The 20,971-nt window shown below is 41.2% G+C and overlaps 1 protein-coding gene across 6 annotated transcripts in view; it reads right to left on the bottom strand.

Moving 5' to 3' along the window:
- The window catches only part of LOC108894854 (uncharacterized), a 37,413-nt gene extending 21,414 nt beyond the window's left edge, over nt 1-15,999 (bottom strand). For 5 of the 6 annotated variants that reach the window (XM_051069463.1, XM_051069461.1, XM_051069462.1 and 2 more), the window contains exons 1-11: nt 15,379-15,426; nt 15,150-15,250; nt 12,495-12,671; nt 12,158-12,331; nt 11,598-11,771; nt 10,605-10,778; nt 7,003-7,176; nt 3,493-3,666; nt 2,526-2,702; nt 692-732; nt 39-145 (exon numbers count right to left, since the gene is read on the bottom strand). In XM_051069463.1, coding sequence (XP_050925420.1) covers nt 39-145; nt 692-732; nt 2,526-2,702; nt 3,493-3,666; nt 7,003-7,176; nt 10,605-10,778; nt 11,598-11,771; nt 12,158-12,331; nt 12,495-12,671; nt 15,150-15,250; nt 15,379-15,414 — 1,509 coding nt within the window. In that variant the 5' untranslated portion in view covers nt 15,415-15,426. Of the gene's footprint in view, nt 1-38; nt 146-691; nt 733-2,525; nt 2,703-3,492; nt 3,667-7,002; nt 7,177-10,604; nt 10,779-11,597; nt 11,772-12,157; nt 12,332-12,494; nt 12,672-15,149; nt 15,251-15,378; nt 15,427-15,790 lie in introns of those variants that run through there. The other variant, XM_051069458.1, reaches the window with a different exon arrangement.
- Nucleotides 16,000-20,971: the final 4,972 nt, after the last annotated feature.

The following is a 20,971-nucleotide window of genomic DNA, read 5'->3' as shown; positions in this document are numbered from 1 at the left end:
GTCTTAAATCTGTCACAGCACAATCGTTTTTCTCTCACCTCCAGCTTCTTTGTGGCGTCCTCAGAGACACTCAGCTTCTTTATGTTGTCTTCAGTGACGTCTGGCTTCTTTGTGTCGTTTGTGTTCAGTTTGACATCAGAGACACCTGATAGAAGGAGACACAGCAGACGATAGAAATCAGAGTTCACTGTTTGTGTCCTCATCAGATCTGAGTCAGAGATTAAGTCAGAGAATGCAAGCAGAGTCCAGCAGCTGCAGCTCAAAGCCTCCTGTCATCAACTTCCTCTCAGACTCTCCTGGTTTTCTATTGGCTGTGGATCAACCTTTCCCTCCAATCCTCCTCGCCTGTTTACATCCACATATCATCTCCACCTGCTGACAGCCTGCCTCTCATTATCTCCTCAGTCCTTCAGTAGATATAAGCAGCTCATCAGACAAACTAACAAATGAATGAACATCAGGGCTGAGCACTTTGTTTTCAATCAGTCACAGTGTTAATATGAATATTTCTCCAACACTGATCTGTATCGCCATATAACAAACTGAGGCAGACTCACATATAAAATCATCTACATATGACAGTACGAATTACAGTACACTAAACTATTCTGATAATGCAGCTCTGCTGACAGTCTGTTCAGATGTTACTGATGACAGGTTGATGAACAGGAGACAGTGTTTCAGTACTCACAGGTTTTATCTATGGAAGATCTGATCACCCAGCCAGGGACCCTGTAAGAACAAACACAGTGGAAGATAATCAGGTTAAGTTTGAGTCAGTTTTATTAAACCTCACAGTAATGATCCCAGATCAGCTGCTGATGTTTCCTTCTATCATCTCCACTGTTGTTATGGGGAAGCCTCACCAAGACCCCATGCTGATGACACCATGCTTTGTATTTCCCTGTTCTTATCCACAAAGTCTCCTCGATATGTAGGTTCCTTCTTCCTCCATGTACTATTGACTGTCTCATCAGGTAAAGAAATGCACAGCAATACTGATCTAATGTGGTTTCTGCTCAGCCTCCTTCAGATCTTCACATCTGCAGACCTCTGCAGTCTGTGGACGCCAACATGTCTGTGCAAAATTTTAGCAATTTTTTTATTGACAAATCTGCAATAATTCAGGATGGAAACATGGACTGTGGTGGAATAGTAAAAGAAAAACTCCTTTCCTATCCATGTCTCCTCGATCTCGATGAAAACTTTCTGAGCCACATCTGATGAATGAGACTCCACTTTTATTCAGATGAGGAATACATTTGTTCTGGTGTCAGTCACAGTGACGAAGATAGAAGCAAAAAATTTATTTTATTTTATTTATTTTCATCATTTCTGAAACTTATTTTTTAAAGGTACTTGCAACACATTATACACAAGTGTTCTACATCAAACTCTTTAGAACACTATCATCTTTGTTTGAATTCGTGAAGTCTTGTGTGAAAACAGAGTTGTACTGGTGAATGAAATGGGTTTACCAAAGTTTTAGCTTCACAGAAGTAGTAGACTTTATGAATAAAGTAGAATATAGGTATATTAAACATGTCTAAAATTAATTTTTGTGATGTGACTTTTTGAGCAGACGAGTTGATCAACTCTGTTACCATGGTGACGTACCAAACCACAAAGTGAGTCAGTGTCAGACTGAAAAACCAGAGTCAAACCCAAACTAAGCTGACTGACATTCATCTGGCTTCAGGAGACAGACTGATGGTGTTCCTGATGAACTCCTGATTATTGATTAATTGACTGATTGATTGATTATCTGATTGGCTGATTGTTCTCTCTTTCTTCATTTACAAACTTCTCTAACTCTGATATATGATTTTAATCAATGAAGACAATGAGGTTGGTATGAGGTAAATGATGTGAAGTGTGTGAGTATCAGCCATGATCAGAGCTGGTCCACGTCTCTAAATGTTCAGGAGCTTCAGTGCTTCCTATCTTATCTCCTTTAGCAGAGGAGACACTGGACCTTCCTTTACCAAAGGAAAGGAGAGAATGACGTCCCATGATTCCTTGCAGCAGCAGCAGAGTTTAAAGGCACCAGTGACAGGAAATATACTTCTGTCTGAATATAATTTCCTCTGGACCTGTTGCTCAGCTCCTTAATTATATTGAATCAGTATTTTAACAGCTCATCTTTCTTTCCTTGTATTTTCCTTCATGTTATTCTCATTTCAGTCCTGTTTGTTTTGTTGTTGTTTCCTGTCAGTAAATGATGGTTAAATGTTCCTGTGTCTTCAGCAGCTGTGATTTTGTGTTGGACAGGAAACCTTATTGAACTGGAGCCTACAGCACTGAGTTCAATTCTGTATCTTCCATGTGTTATAAATAAAGATGGTTTAAAAAAGCTGAGTGTCAGTTCAGTTAGATTCTCTCCTCATCACCTCTCCTTCACCTCATGATGTTTTCATCAAGATCAAGGAGAAGAGGTGAGGAGATTTATTTGACTATTCCACCACAGACTAAAACACTAACTACAATACTGATGAAAGCAGCATGGACTGAGTCCAACTACTGACCTCAGAGTCTCCAGTCCACAGTCTGGACTCTCCACAAGATCACACAGCTCCTTCACGGCTGAGTCCTGCAGGTCGATGTTGTAGCTCAGGTCCAGTTCTCTCAAATGGGAGGGGTTGGACTTCAGAGCTGAGACCAGTGAGGAACAGCTGATCTCTGACAACCAGCAGTTCTTCAACCTGAATAAAGAATAAAAGATGGAGATCAAATCATTGATAATCAATCAGATCTGTCCTGATCAATGATGTTTAGTCTAAAATGAGTAGAGTGACTTTGTCCTTCTGTTATTGTGGATCATCATAGTGTCAGCCTTCTACAGACATCATCCAAATGTCAGCTCAACATTCAGACACCTGTTCATGTCAACACTGATTCAGAACCTGCTGCTGACCTCAGTCAGTCTCTAACTACAGGATCAATATCACATCAGACACGTTGGACTAAAAACTTCCTACAATACTTTGATTGATGAGTGAAATGGATCAAACTTTAAATATCCAGTCCTGATCCAGTAACAAAGGTCTTGGTCCTGGTCTCTGTCCTGCAGATCAGCTCAGGAAATCCAAAACTAAACACAGATGAAACTCAACACAAACTGTTTTAATCCCAAATTACAGATGATTTAATGGAATACTTTGGAAAATGCTCAGCAGAAATGTCACATACAGACAAGTTCATAATAATAATAATAATAATAATAATGATAATAATAATAATAATAAAAAAGATAGTAGTTGTGAGGGTTTAATTTAAGTGAACAGACATTATTGATGACAACTGACTGAAATGAACTGAATCTGAAGGAATAATTCTCAGTGTGAGATCAGAACAACTGACAATATGAAACAACCACTATTTAAAATGTCATTCATTCTAAATGAATGGATTCAAGTTCTGTGTGAAGATAAATGAGGTTCAGTTGTGGATTAAAGATATATGATCTCCAACAGTAACAGACAGTGAACTGACCTCAGAGTCTCCAGTCTACAGTCTGGACTCTGCAGAAAACCACACAGCTCCTTCACTCCTGAATCATGCAGCTTGTTGTAGCTCGGGTCCAGATGTCTCAGATGGGAGGGGTTGGACTTCAGAGCTGAGACCAGAGAGGAACAGCTGATCTCTGACAACCAGCAGTTCTTCAACCTGAATAAAGAATAAAACATGTCAATCAAATTATTGATAATCAATCAGATCTGTCCTAATCAATGATGTTTAGTCTAAAATGAGTAGAGTGACTTTGTCCTTCTGTTATTGTGGATCATCATAATGTCAGCTTTCTACAGTCATCATCCAAATGTCAGCTCAACATTCAGACACCTGTTCATGTCAACACTGATTCAGAACCTGCTGATGACCTCAGTCAGTCTCTAACTACAGGATCAATATCACATCAGACACGTTGGACTAAAAACTTCCTACAATACTTTGATTGATGAGTGAAATGGATCAAACTTTAAATATCCAGTCCTGATCCAGTAATATCTATCTATTCTGGTTTCTAAACTGTTTTAATCCCAAATTACAGATGATTTAATGGAATATTTTGGAAAATGCTCAGCAGAAATGTCACAGACAGACAAGTCCCTTACTGCCCCCATCAGGTGGTGCTATGACTATACCTGAATATTGGCATGTAGATGTGTTCAGGCCATGACACTTAGCAAAAATGTCAGGTTTGGGGCAGATTGGACAGTGCATGCGGGAGTTACAACAACGTCCTGTTTAATGGCAAAGCATCGAAATTCACCACGGCAACACAGCAAGGGCGTCCCACAAAGACTCATAGTTTTCACAATTCAGCACCATTATGATCTTAATGCTTGTCTGACCACATTTGAGGTGACTCAGATCAAGCTACTTGGATAAAACACATCATTTCCTGTTTCCAATAGATGGCGCTATGATTATATCTGTATATTGGAACGTAGATGTGTTCAGGTCAGGACTGTTGTCAAACCTGTGAAATTTAGGGCAGATCAGACAAAGTACGCATGAGTTACATCAACTTCCTGGTTAATGGCAAAACACTGAAATTTGCCACGGCGCCACAGACACACCCTTGAACAGAACATAAAAATTTTAACAATAAGACAACATGAAGGCCTTAAGGCTTTTCTGACCAAATCTGAAGTGAATCACGTCAACCTGCTAGTAACGGAACGTTAAAGTCTAAAACATGTCATTTCTTGTGTCCAGTAGGTGGCGCTATAACCTTTTGTGAATATTGACATGTGGGTGTATTCATGTCAGGACTCTCATCATCACTATGAAATTTGGAGCTGATTGAACAAAGTATGGCTGAGTTACAGCAAGTTAAATGCAACTTCCTGTTTCATGGTGAGGCATGGAAGTTTGAGGTGCCGCCATGGCCACACCCTTCGACATCAACAGAATCTTTTTTATAAATTTTAATCACAAAGGCCTTGAGAGTATCCTGACCATGTTTGAGGTAGATATGATGAAATCTGTTGGAGGAGTTTGATCAAATACAATGTCCCCAAATGGCAAAAAATAATCAAAATTTGTGCGATAAAATCAAAATGGATGACTTCCTGTAGGTTTGAGGCCATGATGTCTAGAGACTTTTTGGTGCATCTCAGCATGTTACATCATGCCTCTGAATTTTGTTCACCTTGGACAAACTAAGCCCAATGGCAAGGGGGTTTTGAGCATGACCAAGGGAGCCATTTTTCAGTGCTAATGAACCAGACCTCTGTCAGATGTCAATTTTTTACCAGGTCTGTAAAGTGTGCAAAGTTTCGTGAGTTTTTGAACATGTTTAGGCTCTCAAAAATGCAATTTTAGCATCACATGAAAAATAATAATTCCTATGATTACATGATGCACATGTTAGTGCTCGGGCCCTAATAATGATAATAACAAGCAGCGTTAAGCAGGCCCTCTGACCCTGCCCCTATTGGGGGACTTGCCACAGGGTCATAGCAGGTCATACAACATGGTTTTGCAATTGCATGGCCCTTGGACACTGAGCAAATTAGTTAAAAATCACATACTGTGCCCCTCAGCTGGATATTTGTACCATACATGCAAGTCAGCCACCTGCACAGATAGAGCCTTCGAGCAGCTTATTCCTCTGTCCTTCTGCCCTCAGACTTGACAAGTACACCCTTGGCTGGTTTTATTTGGAATAAATGCCTCTGACCTAATGTGAAATGGATCTTTGTCAACCTACAAATCTTATGACACAGTTCTGAAACTGCATGACTGTTGGACACAGAAGAAATTAGTTAAACATCACTTACTGTGTCCATCAGTTGCATATTTGTATTGTTCATGAAGGCATCCCTGTGCACAGACAGACCCTTAGAGGCGCTTAATCCTCTTTCGTCTTGTCCTCAGACTTGACAAATATGCTCTTAGCTCGTTGTAACTTATGTTGTAACTAACAGGCGATTTCTGACCTCGTGTGAAATGGATCTTTATCAACCTGCTTGAGGAATACATTGATGACATGTCATTTTCTGTTGCCAGGAGGTGGCACTATGAGTATGGCTGAATGTTGGAGTGTAGATGTGTTCAGGCCAAGACTCTTATCAAACATATCAAATTTGGGGCAGATTGGATAATATATATGTGAGTTACAACAACTTCCTGTTTCATGGCGAAGGTTGGAAATTCGCCACGCTTCCATGGCAAGGGTGTTTAATGAAGACTCACAATCTTCACAATAAAACATAAGTGTTAATCCTTGTCTGACTACATTTGGTGAATCTAATCAACCCACTTAGAGAACAGTATGAAACATGTCATGTGATGCTGTTGCCAATAGGTGGCGCTATGAGTATGGCTGAATATTTGCATGGTGATGCGTTCAGGCCAGGCCTCTTGTCAAACATGTGAAGTTTGAGGCAGATTGGACAATTTCTATTTGAGTTACAACAGCGTCCTCTTTTATGGCGAAACATCGAAACTCACCACGCCCTCATGGGCATGACATTCAACTCCCATCATGTTGTGGTTCTATTCTGCTTGGTAGCAGCGTTCAAAAGTCCAGTATCTCAGTGCTGAGCCCCTGTTTATCACTATGGGAAGTTCTAGAAGATTTTGTCTCAGCTGCTCAGCTCTGAATCTACCACAACACATCACACCAGCAACGTCTGAAGAGAAAAACAGGTCTTTTCCTTTACTTTGATAAGAAACAGAGACATAAGACTTTCTGGCCAGGAACAAGGACAAGGAACAGCTGTAACACAGTGTAATAATAATAATAATAATAATAATAGTTGTGAATGTTTGATTGAAGTGAACAGACATTATTGATGACAACTGACTGAAATGAACTGAACCTGAAGGAATAATTCTCAGTGTGAGATCAGAACAACTGACAATATGGAACAACCACTATTTAACATGTCATTCATTCTAAATGAAAGGATTCAAGTTCTGTGTGAAGATAAATGAGCTTCAGTTGTGGATTAAAGATATAAGATCTCCAACAGTAACAGACAGTGAACTGACCTCAGAGTCTCCAGTCTACAGTCTGGACTCTGCAGAAAACCACACAGATCCTTCACTCCTGAATCCTTCAAGTCATTCCAGCTCAGGTCCAGATCTCTCAGATGGGAGGGGTTGGACTTCAGAGCTGAGGCCAGAGAAGAACAGCTGATCTCTGACAACCAACAGGACCTCAACCTGAATAAAGAATAAAAGATGGAGATCAAATCATTGCTAATCAATCAGATCTGTCCTAATCAATGAGCTTTTCTCTAAAATGAGGAGAATGACTTTGTCCTTCTGTTATTGTGGATCATTGTGCCGTGGAGGTGGAGTTGCAGACATTTTCGATTCCAGTTTACTAATTAACCGTAAATCTAAGGTCAATTTTAACTCATTTTAAAGCCTCATTCTTAGCCTGTCAGACCCAAGGTGGAAAACACTAAAGCCAGTTTTATTTGCTGTAGTGTACTGCCCTTCTGGCCCATACTCTGATTTCTTATCCAAATTTTCACAGTTCTTATTGAGTTTAGTGCTTAGAACAGACAAAGTCTTTTATAGTGTGGTATCTTCAATATTCATGCGGATGTCAACAATGACAGCCTTAGCTCTGCATTTTCCTCTTCCTTATTAGACTGTATTGGCTTCTCTCAGTGTGTAAATAAACCCACTCACTATTTTAGTCACACCCTTGACCCTGTTTTGGCCTATGGTATTGTTATTGAACATGTAACAGTCTTGCCACAGAATCCCGTTCTATCAGACCACTTTTTAATCACTTTTGAATTCATATTGCTGGATTATTTATCAACAGGCAAAAACGTAACCTAACTAGAAATCTTTCTGATAGTGCAGTAGCTAAATTCAAGAAAATTATTCCCTCTATCCTAAATCCAATGCCTTATCTCAGTTTAACAGAAGCTACTCCCTCCCAGCTTGATCATCTTGTAGACAGTGTTGCAGATTCATTACGTACCACTTTAGATTCCATCGCCCCCCTAAAAATGAAAACAATAAAGAGAAAGAGGCAAGCTCCATGGTTCAACTCCCAAACCCGTACACTGAAACAAACAGCACGTAGGCTTGAAAGAGTGTGGCGTTCCACCAAACTGGAAGAATCCCACTTAGCCTGGCAGGATAGTGTCAAAAGATATAAAAAGGCCCTCTGTAATGCAAGAAGTGCCTATTACTCATCATTAATAGAGGATAATAACAACAACCCCAGGTTTCTCTTCAGCACTGTAGCCAGGCTGACAGAGAGTCACAGCTCTATAGATCCACGCATCCCGATAACCCTCAGTAGCAATGATTTTATGAACTTCTTTAATGATAAAATCTCTACCATTAGAGATAAAATTAATCACATCCTGCCTTCAATCAGTACAGATTTATGCCATAACACAGGATCCATAGAGTCAGCTGCAAAACCTAACCTAGACTGTTTTTCTCCCATCAACCTCCACTAGCTCACTTCAACTATTTTGGCATCTAAACCTTCAACCTGTCTCTTAGACCCCATCCCAACTAGGCTGCTTAAGGAAGCTCTGCCCTTAATTTGCAGTCCTGTATTAGATATGTTAAATCTGTCCTTGGTAACAGGCTTTGTGCTGCAGTCATAAAAAGTAGATGTAATTAAACCTCTTCTAAAAAAGCCCACTCTAGATCCAGATGTATTAGCCAATTACAGACAGCACAGAGGCAGCACTTGTAAAAGTTAGTGATCTCAGGGGTGCCCCGTAGCTGAATGGTTGGGGCACGTACCACATGGGCCAGCTGGTCCCCAGATCGACTCCTGGTCTGGCTGGACCTTTGCTGTGTGTCATTCCCCCACTCTCTCTCCCTGTTTCCTGTCTCCTCTCTACTGTCCTGTCAAAATAAAGGTGAAAAGCCCCAAAAAATAACTTTAAAAAAAGTTAATGACCTCCTAATCGCAACGGACTTGTCTTGTTAGATCTCAGTGCTGCTTTTGATACGACTGACCATCACATCCTTTTACAGAGACTGGAGCACTTTATTGGCATTAAAGGAACTGCACTAAACTGGTTTAAGTCCTATCTATCTGATAGGCTTCAGTTTGTACATGTTAACAACTACTCCTCCATACACACAAAAGTTAGACATGGAGTTCCACAAGGGTCAGTGCTTGGACCAATCCTCTTCACTCTGTATATGCTTCCCTTGGGCAATATTATCAGGAAACACTCCATAAATTTCCATTGTTATGTAAATCATGGTGTTAAAGACGGAGCTGAAGTCCACAAACAGGATCCTGGTGTAGGTTTCTTGGGTCCAGGTGCTGTAAGATGAAGTGGAGGGCCATGTTGACGGCATCGTCTACAGACCTGTTGGCTCTGTAGGGGAACTGCAGGGGGTCCAGCACAAGGCGCTGAAATGACTTCATCACCACAGTGTGTGTTGGTTTACAGCAGTCCTCACAGAAGCTGATGTATGAGGTCACAGCCTCTGTAAACTCATCCAGACTGTTGGTGGCAGTCCTGAATATATCCCAGTCTGTGCAGTCCAAGCATGCCTGGAGATCCTCCACAGCCCCACTAGTCCACTGTCCTCACAACAGGTATAGAAAGCTTTAATTTCTGCCTGTATGCAGGAATCAGGTGGACCATGATGTGGTCAGAGTCTCTGGTCGGGCATTTAATAAACTGTCTGTATTTGGGGAGTCTGTGGGTGAGGTTGCCATTGTTAAAGTCACCAAGGACAATAGCAAAGGAGTCCGGGTTTGTCCGCTCCACACAAAGAATCTGATCGGCAAGCACGCGCTGTGCCTCCTGCACGTTGGCCTGCGGTGGGATGTAAACACCGACCAGTATGAATGAAGAATGAATTCGTCTTGCCTGAAAGTTCTGTGTCGCGATCCGCTCTGAAGAGTTGAAAGCCTGCTAGCTGCAGCGCAGAGTCCGGTATCAATCCACACAGCTAAGTTTCAGTGAAGCACAAAAGCACAAACGGAAAAGTCTCAGTTTTCCCCACCAGCAGCTGGAGTTCATCTACTTTGCTGCTGAGCGCACGTTGGAGAGAAGTATTCCAGGTAACGGTGTCGATGTCCACGTTGGCGGAGCCGCACAAGCGTACCGGAGCGTTTCCCTCTCCTCTGGCGGTTCACTGTGTGTTCGCTGTGAGGGCACCTTTGACCAGAATGTCCAGTAATTCCACAGATGTAGCGATGAAAGTGGGTAATAAATCCACAGGGGTAGTGGCTCTGATGTTCATGAGCTCTTCTCTAGTGAAAGAGCAACCAGTATTTCCACACACACTGAATTAACAAACACAATAACAAAACACAACGCAACACACACCGAGGCAGCCATCTTAAAAACAGATAAAGATAAAATAATAATAATAATAATAATAATAATAATAATAATAATAATAGTTGTGAGAGTTTGATTGAAGTGAACAGACATTATTGATGACAATTGACTGAAATGAACGGAACCTGAAGGAATAATTCTCAGTGTGAGATCAGAACAACTGACAATATGGAACAACCACTATTTAAAATGTCATTCATTCTAAATGAAAGGATTCAAGTTCTGTGTGAAGATAAATGAGCTTCAGTTGTGGATTAAAGACAGAAGATCTCCAACAGTAACAGACAGTGAACTGACCTCAGAGTCTCCAGTCTACAGTCTGGACTCTGCAGAAAACCACACAGCTCCTTCACTCCTGGATTATACAGGTCATTGTTACTCAGGTCCAGATCTCTCAGATGGGAGGGGTTGGACTTCAGAGCTGAGACCAGAGAAGAACAGCTAATCTTTGACAAACTGCAGAGACTCAACCTGAATAAAGAATAAAAAATGGAGATCAAATCGATGATAATCAATCAGATCTGTCCTAATCAATGATGTTTAGTCTAAAATGAGGAGAGTGACTTTGTCCTTCTGTTATTGTGGATCATCATAATGTCAGCTTTCTACAGACATCATCCAAATGTCATAAAAGTAGGGAAAATAGATGCTAATCTCTTCAAACTTTGCTTCTGTGACCTGGATAATGAAATTTTGCTCATTTTCATTTATATAAGGTCTGAATGAAACAACATCTGAATCAAGATTTACATGGATTTATACTAAAGTTATACAACAATGAAGAAAATGTTTAGAAGTGATGACTTTTTCCAGATTTGTGATTAAATCTCTGTCATGTATCAGCCTCCAGATACAGTCTCCCATCATGTTGTGGTTCTACTCTGCTTGGTAGCAGCGTTCAAAGTCCAGTATCTCAGCAGATTCTGTCACTGAGAGCTGTTTCACTCGTCTTGATGAATCGACCTCATACAGAGCAGAATGTGTCCAGAGAGTGACTGCAGCTTCTTGATGCCATCTCTGATAAATCCAGGTCTGTGTGTTCACTCAGACAGCTCCAACTAAACTGAAGTGCTGAGCCCTGTTTATATATCGCTATGGGAAGTTCTAGAAGATTCTGTCTCAGCTGCTCAGCTCTGAATCTACCACAACACATCACACCAGCAACGTCTGAAGAGAAAAACAGGTCTTTTCCTTTACTTTGATAAGAAACTGAGAAATAAGACTTTCTGGCCAGGAACAAGGACGAGGAACAGATATAAGATCTCCAACAGTAACAGACAGTGAACTGACCTCAGAGTCTCCAGTCTACAGTCTGGACTCTGCAGAAAACCACACAGCTCCTTCACTCCTGAATCATGAAGGTTGTTTCCACTCAGGTCCAGATCTCTCAGATGGGAGGGGTTGGACTTCAGAGCTGAGGCCAGAGAAGAACAGCTGATCTTTGACAACCAGCAGTTCTTCAACCTGAATAAAGAATAAAACATGTCAATCAAATCATTGATAATCAATCAGATCTGTCCTGATCAATGATGTTCAGTCTAAAATGAGTAGAGTGACTTTGTCCTTCTGTTATTGTGGATCATCATAATGTCAGCCTTCTACAGACATCATCCAAATGTCAGCTCAACATTCAGACACCTGTTCATGTCAACACTGATTCAGAACCTGCTGCTGACCTCAGTCAGTCTCTAACTACAGGATCAATATCACATCAGACACGTTGGACTAAAAACTTCCTACAATACTTTGATTGATGAGTGAAATGGATCAAACTTTAAATATCCAGTCCTAATCCAGTAACAAAGGTCTTGGTCCTGGTCTCTGTCCTGCAGATCAGACAGTGAACTGACCTCAGAGTCTCCAGTCTACAGTCTGGACTCAGCAGAAAACCACACAGCTCCTTCACTGCTGAATCCTGCAGCTTGTTCCAGCTCAGCTCCAGATCTCTCAGATGGGAGGGGTTGGACTTCAGAGCTGAGACCAGAGAAGAACAGCTGATCTTTGACAAACTGCAGTTCTTCAACCTGAATAAAAGATGTGAGTTTAGGAGACAAAGTTCCTGCTTGAAACCATTCAATGTTTCATCATCTGTTCAGAGCTGAAGAAAGTTTAGAATGAACAAGTGAAATTTTAAAGATTTGAACTGAATATATATAAAAGAAACTCCAACAGCTCCAGTGAACTGACCTCAGAGTCTCCAGTCTACAGTTTGGATTCTCCAGTCCAGTGGACAGTATCTTCACTCCTGAATCCTTTAGGTCTGTGTTTTCGCTCAGGTCCAGTTCTCTCAGATGGGAGGGATTGGACTTCAGAGCTGAGGCCACAACTTCACAGTGAGTCGCTGAGAGTCCACAGTTATTAAATCTGTGATTAGAGAAAATATAAAATGTGTTAAAATAAGATCAGATTTAAACTGTAATAATAACTAGAAAATGCATTTCCTGTGGAACATGCATGTGAATGCTGAGAGCTGAATGGATCACTGAAACAATGCTTAAAATAGCTAAAATTATTGCTGAAATGCAGAAAAAAACATAAAAGCTGAAAGTTAAAACCAATACCTGAAGCATTCATTTGAATGGCAAAATTACAGACAAAGTTGAACATTTTAAAAAGCATGAAGAGTTGGAGAAAGTTGAATAAGCATAAATGTAAAAAGGTTAATAGTTTAAACCTTGTGATAGATGAATGTTTTCTGTAGCAGAAAGTATGCAGGAGTAGTTACAACCCAAACAGGGGTGGAAGCAGAAAGGAAAAACAGCTAAATGCAGAATCAAAAGTTGGAAGTCAAAATGTAAAAGAGGTAGAAACAGTTGAAAGGTAAAATCAGCTGCTGAGGGTTTGACTCAAACAGTTAAAATGGAGAGAAGTCTTAAACACTGCTTAAAGACAAATCACCAATCACTGATCTTAGTGTAAGAGGAATCCACCAGAATGGTCCATTTGTTAATATATGGATGTCATTTGTGTGTATAAATACTACACGTTGTGTTTAAGTGTCTTTCTCTTTCTCTGTGTATTTCAGTCTCTGGCTCCGTTAAGCTCCTATAACTGTCTTAGAGGTTTTACTTTGAAAACCTGTATGTGTGTGTGTGTGTGTGTGAGAGAGAGAGAGAGAGAGGGAGAGAGAGAGAGAGAGAGGGGAGGTACAAACAGTTTAAAAGTAAAATCTATGTAACAGTGCAGGTGTAGGTCTCAGGTGGATGTGTCTGAGTGTGTGTGTATATAAAGTATGGCAGAGTAGCAGAAAAAAAACAAGCTAAATGCAGAAATAAATGTTGTACGTTGTACCGGAGAAGCCTGGGATCAAACCACCAACCTTCTGAACGGCAAATGCATTACTAGGTGTGCCACTGACACCGGTGCTTCAGTGGTGATGGAAAATGAGCTTATAAAAGATCTCTCCAGTAAATGGATTAAAAAATAATGTTTTTTTTGTTAGGATCTACGCCAGGAGACTTTACTGAACACAGACATGTCATTTGTGTAGATAAAGTGAAAAATGGCAGCAGTGTCGCAGTTTAAAAACACCTCAGACACTCAAGCAGGGAATGAAAACAGGCCATAATATATTGAACTATTGATCTGAAAACCTGTAAATCCTATGGCTTAAATACTCATGCTGTGGGACAGAGCACAAAAATATCTACAATTTGAGGTATAAATTGTGTGTGAGAAGTGAAAGATGTGACCAGGAGAAGCACAAAATTTTCTGGAAAAGCAAAGCGGCTGAAATTCTAGAGCTGATCACCCGCTGTGGACCTCTCCAATACACACTCATTATAAACTCTGAAACTGTCAGAAATGAGCATGAAATATAAACTGTTCACTATTCAAAAACTATACAAACTATCGAAAGTTGGTTGAAATAGCTGAACTTATTGAACCTGAATTCTCATCACTCTCTCTCAGACCTGCAGACTTTTAATGGGAATCTTTGTTTTGCAGATGAAGGGAGGGAAAATGACGTCACCTTTATGTTTCCATCATGTGATTTGATCCCAGAGTCAGAATGAAGCCATCTGGTTTAGAAAAACATTTTGATTGTCCACTGTTTTCAAACTGACTCCAGAACATTTCTGATGATTCTGATGATTTCACATCATGTCATCAGAAGAACAGGATGTTGACCTTTGGTGTGAATAAGAAAACTGAATTCTCCTGCTCTGCTCTGATAGATTCAGACCTCTGTTGTTGGCTGAAGCTGCTCCTGATCATCAACAGAAACAATCCTAGAATTACTGCCTCCACCCACCCAATACAAACCTACCCACAGAACCAAACGTCAAACCATTAAAATGGGATTGGCCAACACAGACTCCTGTTCACAATGCATTCTGGGTAGCACAGTTCCCTTCACACCACCTGGGCCTGCCAACCAGTTCACTCCCTCTGGAGAACATTAACTGAAATAAACTACTGTCCCACCCACAGCAACTCTACCTCACTGGCTCAGTCTGAATACACAGTAAGTGTCTTATTTATTCTTGGTTTCTACAAAGAAAAAGAAGGAGAAGGAAGGGGGGTGGGTGGGGTGGGGTGTTGGTGGTAGAGTTGAGTCCTGTTCTAATTTGTTTGATCAGGTTTACATGAACCCAGAAAGAGTCAGAACAACATAGATAGAAGGTCAATGAATAATCTGACAATTAATTACAATTTATAGACTGAACAGCAACAAACACAACCAACTGAAAATCACCTCAAGAATAAAAAACACAATGAACTGTCATGTTTGTGATGTAAACTAAGAATAATGAGAATCATTTAATAGAGTGTGGATCTGAATTAGACTGAACCACTGATCTACTGATTGATGATGTTAGTGATCATGTCTGGACTCACCGAGCCTTTCTACAGCTCCTCACAGCTGGGATCATTCTCCATCGTTCCTCCTCTGTCTTATACTTCGTCAGGTCCAACTCATCCAGAACCTCCTCTGACATCTGTAGAATGTAGACCAGAACTGAGACTGGATCTCTGAGAGATTCCTCTCATTCTCATGAACATGACAGAAACAGCTTGAGGGAATTTCTTCTAATTTGGTACAAACATTCACTTTGACTCAAAATACCGTTACTGATACTGATATCATTGTTATTGTTATCATCTCTGTCTCAGCCCAACTGGTCAGGCTGGTTCTGGTTCTGCTCGATGTTTCTGCCTCTTAAAAGAAGTTTTTTCTCTTCACTGTGACCAGCTGCTGCTCATGGTGGGAACAGCTGTGGACAATATTAAAAGTTTGCTCTTTGTATAAAACCTGTTCTGTATAAAAAACCCCTGAGATAACTTCTGTTGTGATTCAGTACTATATGAATAAATTGACTACACATACAAAGCTTTGGCTGAAATAACATTTGGGGGTTAGATACTGAAGTTAGGGCTGACTGATCACAGAGGTTACAGCAGCTTCTATCCTACTGTCAGCCATCAGAACAGACACAAACTGCTGGGAAACACTGAGAGGTTTGTAGTAGCTGTCTTACCTTGTAGCTCAGAGTCCAGTACTGAGGATCATCTGTGGACCAGTCCCTGTTCAAAGAAGTGGATCCTGGAGACTCTGCTCTGTCCTCCTCTTCCTCTGCAGTCAGTCAGTCTGAGACGTAAACCACCAACACTGACTGAGAGCTCAGAGACGGGAATCAGGACAAATAGGTTCAATGTTCAAGAGTCATAAACCAAGACTGACAGACCAGGAAGTAACAAACACAGAGGTCATCAGTCGACATTCCACCTGATTAATCAGCATTACCTCCTTGTGTAGTCCACAGAGACAGAGAGTTGGACAGTACTCACCCTCAGAATAACAGCTGATAGTGGACTGTGTATCGGTGTGCTGGTTAGCAGGGACTGGATCAACACTACAGCTGTGTGGTCAGGAACAGTGAGACACCAGGAGTCTCTTTGACTGTGATTTATTAAAGATGACTGACAGCTGATGCTGCTTTTATCTAAACTGAAAATATGTAACACTGTCAGTATAAATGAAATGTAATACACAGATATACTCTACAATAATCAACATACAGTATCATCATGATACTTTAACTCTAATATCCTCATACCACAAACATAAAGGAAACTCACATTTCACTCAGACTGGCTGCCAGGAGTCCAGGGTTCAGCTGCAGGGATCACACTCAGACTCACACCTGGACTCAGTCCCATATATAGGCCCTGATCAGACCAGACTTCTCCTACTTCCTGCTCCTCTTCTAGACATGGGCTGTGGCCGATTAGTCAAAATAATCTCCTCTCCTAACCACTTCTCCTTGACCTCGATGTACGACATCATGAGATGAAGGAAAGAGGAATTAGAGAATCTGACTGCACTTACACTTGTTTTTTTTAAACCAACCTTATTTATAACATGTGGAAGACACACAGTGACAGATTCAGTGCTGTAGGCTACAATTCGATAAGGTTCCCTGTCCAACGCTGATAATATAATAACATGAAAGGAAAATACAAGCTGAGAAAGTTGAGCCATTAAAATAATGATAAAAACGACAACTGTCAACTGTGGAGATCAGTTCATGAGGGCAGCCTCACCTGATCAAAAATACATCTGTTGTACACCTGTCTGTGAAAATGTGCTATTGTGTAGGTCTCCCTCGTCTCCCAAAACAGCTCTGTCCTGCTGAGACCTGGACTCCACAGACCTCTGAAGGATCCTGTGGTATCAGAACCAAGACATCAGCATCAGGTCCTTCAGGTCCTTTGAAGTGAGTTGAAGTCACGTTGGAGGAAAGTCATGACATTCAGGACAGAGACAGTCCTGGTTCAGGATTTACTCTGTGGTACATCATGGTTCTGCAGCAGGGTCACAGTCACAGGATGTTTTTTTCCTGTTGATCATGTGACCCTCAGACTGAACTGTCCTGCACTGAGAAGGTTGGAGACTGAAAGAAAACTGGATCTGCTGTTTAAACCAATGATCTGCACTTTGTTGTGTTTAATGTCCAGATGCTCTGAGAAGACTGAAATCCAAACTCTAAATAAATTCAGTGAGATGTTTTTTTCTTTTCTTTTCTTTGTTTCAGACTGTTAGTTCTTTCTGTCACCTGAAGCAAGTCTCAGGTATGTACTACAGTTCTACAGTTCTACAGATCTGAGAGAGAGAGATTCAGGAACACAAAATATGCAATATTTTCCAAAATTTAGGGGAAAATTTGGGATGAGGTTATTACAGCCTTGACTAGGTCAAAAATATATTCTCAACCACATTCACACTACCTCTTCTATACCAGTCCCCACACACCAAGACCATTTTTGTGGGGTAAGCTTTTTTATTGCCAACCATTTTGCAAGTTAAGAGAATAAGGCCTCCATTGAAACTTTATGTGAGGAAGCTCTGCTGCCCCTGGTGGGTTGGGGGGGGCATCACACCTAAAACCTGTTTTCCCTTTATTTTGAAGGTAGAGGCTTATATTTATTAGGTAATCATGGAAAAAGCATTACAATATGTCAAGATTACAGTATATCAAAAATATGTAGTTATAATGGGAGTCATTGGGACCAAATTAGTCCCAAAGATAAAGAGTGTAGGCATATATGCAAATCTCCTATTCTATGGAATCTAAAAAATAATGCTAAAAAACAAACCCTGGCCAAGTTTCATACAATTACCCTTAAAACTGACCAATATATTAAGATTTGAAAAAATCAAATAACCAGAATGTACACGTTTGGTCCCCCAAGGTGCCTCGAGGGTTAATCTTTACTGTACAGTCTGTGTTTAATATAAATCCAACCAGAAACCACAGTCAGTAGATGTGAAGAAGAAACGAGTTGAAATCATTCTATTCTTTCATTCTGATCTTTCAGTTTAAAAGCATGTTTACACATGAACAGCTCAGTGAAGAGAGGCTGAGTGAGGACGATGGTCTGAGTGAAACTAAAAGCTATTTTCAGCAGAATTGATCTCTGATCCTGTGACCATGAGACAGAACTTTAGCAGCAGGTGAAACATTATCAGGCTCTGAAAGATGTGACTGTTTAATAGGCAGGGAGGCTCTGATGAAATTAAAGACACTGTCCTGGTGCATTATGGGAAATGTAGGATCAAGTATCTGCACCTCTGCTACTTCAGAAGACGACTAAGACCAGTTCAGACCGGGTCCAGGTGGTCTTGATGTTAGTGACATCGGGCGAGTGACATCACCTCCCTCCCCCTCCTCCTCCCCTGGCGGGGAACAGATGTGGGAGATGAACAGACAGTGGTAGTTCCACAGCAGCAGCAGCAGCATCAGCAGCAGACTGCAGAGGAGCAGGACCACCAGCAGGGGGAGACCACGAGACACCGGGGGAGAGCGGGGGATGCTACAGCTGACAGGGAGAGGGGGAAGAGGGGGAGGAGGAGAGGAACAGTGATGGAGCCACAAACAGAAACGTTTGAGTCCAGATCTGTTCTGAGGCAAAGACATGGTCCTGGAGAGACTGTGAGTCTGGAAGGAGCAGGTCCTGGAGGTCCTGGAGCTCCTGGGACCCTCAGCTGGTCTCTGAGGATTAAAATCAGACACAAACAAACTTTGAACCTCAGATTTAAACCAATGTGATTGAATTAAAATTAAAATACCTGTAATAAAGAAGTAAAGTAAAATACTCCAGTACAAGTAGAACTCTGCATGAAAACCCTCTGATGTAAAAGTCCAAAATGTACTTCAAATATCAAAAGTAGAAGTCATTTTAGGACTCCAGGCAGACCTTCAAAGACTCCTGGAACATCCTCAAGGCACTTTTTTTTTACAGTGCAGGTCAGCCTGGCCAACCAAAGAAAAACAAAACTGAAGAAAAATGAAAAATGAAAAAAAAGATAACTGCAGCTTCCCCCTTAACAACAAAGGAAACAAACAAGAAAACCACTCAGCACCGGGCTCTGACACCTAAAACCCTGCTCTGTCTATAGTCTGTAGCTCCTCCAGCTTCAGCTTACAGCAGTGATTTTATTCATTAGCCAACCTCCCCCTCACATTCCCAGGGACCATGCAGGGAGTCCAGATGTGAAGGTTCAGCAGTTCCTGGATCCGAACCAGAGGAAAACCAGGTGCAGTCTGGAGGAGAGTTGAGAAACACAGAACCAAACAAATCAAGACATTCAAACAGCCGGTATTCTCTCAGGCGATGAGCATCAACACAATACAACCCGTGCTGTAAACTAACAACCAAACAACCCGGTCTCCTGCCTGCTGGATGGTTTGTGTTGTGTCTTACAGAGCTTCCTGTGATAATTATCACTGTTTAATTTTCTGAATGAATTAATGGATGAAGTGTTGCCGCTCTGTGTCGTTCTTCATGTTCCTGGTTTCTGTCTAATAAATATGAGCTGCAGCTGAAACGTCTGATGGACCGAGCTGCTGCAGGATAAACAGAAATACTCCAGTAAAGTACAAGTACCTGGGTTGTTGTAGTACTTGAGTAAATGTACTTAGTTACTTTGCAGCAATGATGAAGCTGATGAAGCTGCTGACTGGACATTGTGGTCGACTGATCTGATCTGAAGGTTAAACAAAGAACAACGACCTCTGAGTCTGAACTGAACACAAACATTACACAACAGAAAGTCTCTGCTGAATGTGACCGATGTTAAACTCACAGAACAAACACACATCCTGGAGCAGACACCAGAACCAAACTGAGTCTCAGACCTGATCAGACCTGGACCAGGTCTCTGAAGAAAGGAGCTTCAATGCTTCAAGGAGACACTGGACCTGAATTCTGTCCCACAATTCCTTGCAGCAGCAGACCCATGTACAGTTCTGTGTAGACGTCTTAATGACCGTCCATTTATTTTTCATACATACAGAGAACATTTATTTACACTGAACCAGAACCACAGTGAGTCTGGATGTGAACCTGGACTCTGGATGTGAACCTGGTCTTTTACCAGCTTTGTTTAAAAGGATTAAAAGACGGATTTCATCGTCAGTTTGAATAAGTTTTAACTCGTTAAACTCTGCAGATGAAAACCTGATATATTCCATCAGTTCCATTAGAGGAGGAGCTGAATGATGAGTTCTGAACCACAGGACTCCATGTGTTCTTACGCCTCCTCCTCACAGCTCCGCTTCATTATCAACTCTAAAAATACCATGTAGTTACTACGGCAACGAACTGAAGAGCTTCAGTATTACCGTGACGACCACAGAGAGGAAGCAGCCCCCCCGAAACTCCTGACAGCTCCATGTTGACGCCTCCACCAATTTGATGACAAGTAAATGAAACGTGTCTTTATATTGACATCAATAATAATAATAACAATAAAATGTGTTGAAGGAACCTGACAGGTTCCACAGGTTCAGCTCTTCAGATTCTGAGCTTCAGCACAGTTTGAAATAAAATAATGACCAATAAAAAAGTGCAGAGTCTGAACTTTAACCTTTACCCAGCACAGACAGATCTGTGTCTCTTTTATGATGGAGGTCTGGAAATGTTTTCTGATGCAGTACCACAAGTGACCACTGGGTCAAAGTGGCAGCGCTGCATCGCATCTTTAACATGTCCACAGTTTTTCAGGTTAACAGGAAACATAAAGTGAATTCGTGTTAAATCTTCTCCTGAACGTCAGTCACAACCAGGGTGAAGCTGCAGCTGAAAGCTCTGGAGTTCACGTTCAATAAACTGATCAAATCAAATCAGAGTAAAATCAATCACACTCACCTGTCAGC

The sequence above is a fragment of the Lates calcarifer genome, unplaced genomic scaffold (assembly GCF_001640805.2).
Source record: "Lates calcarifer isolate ASB-BC8 unplaced genomic scaffold, TLL_Latcal_v3 scaffold_20_43, whole genome shotgun sequence".
NCBI classification, from domain to species: domain Eukaryota; kingdom Metazoa; phylum Chordata; class Actinopteri; family Centropomidae; genus Lates; species Lates calcarifer.
This window is presented reverse-complemented; position numbering and strand designations above follow the sequence as displayed.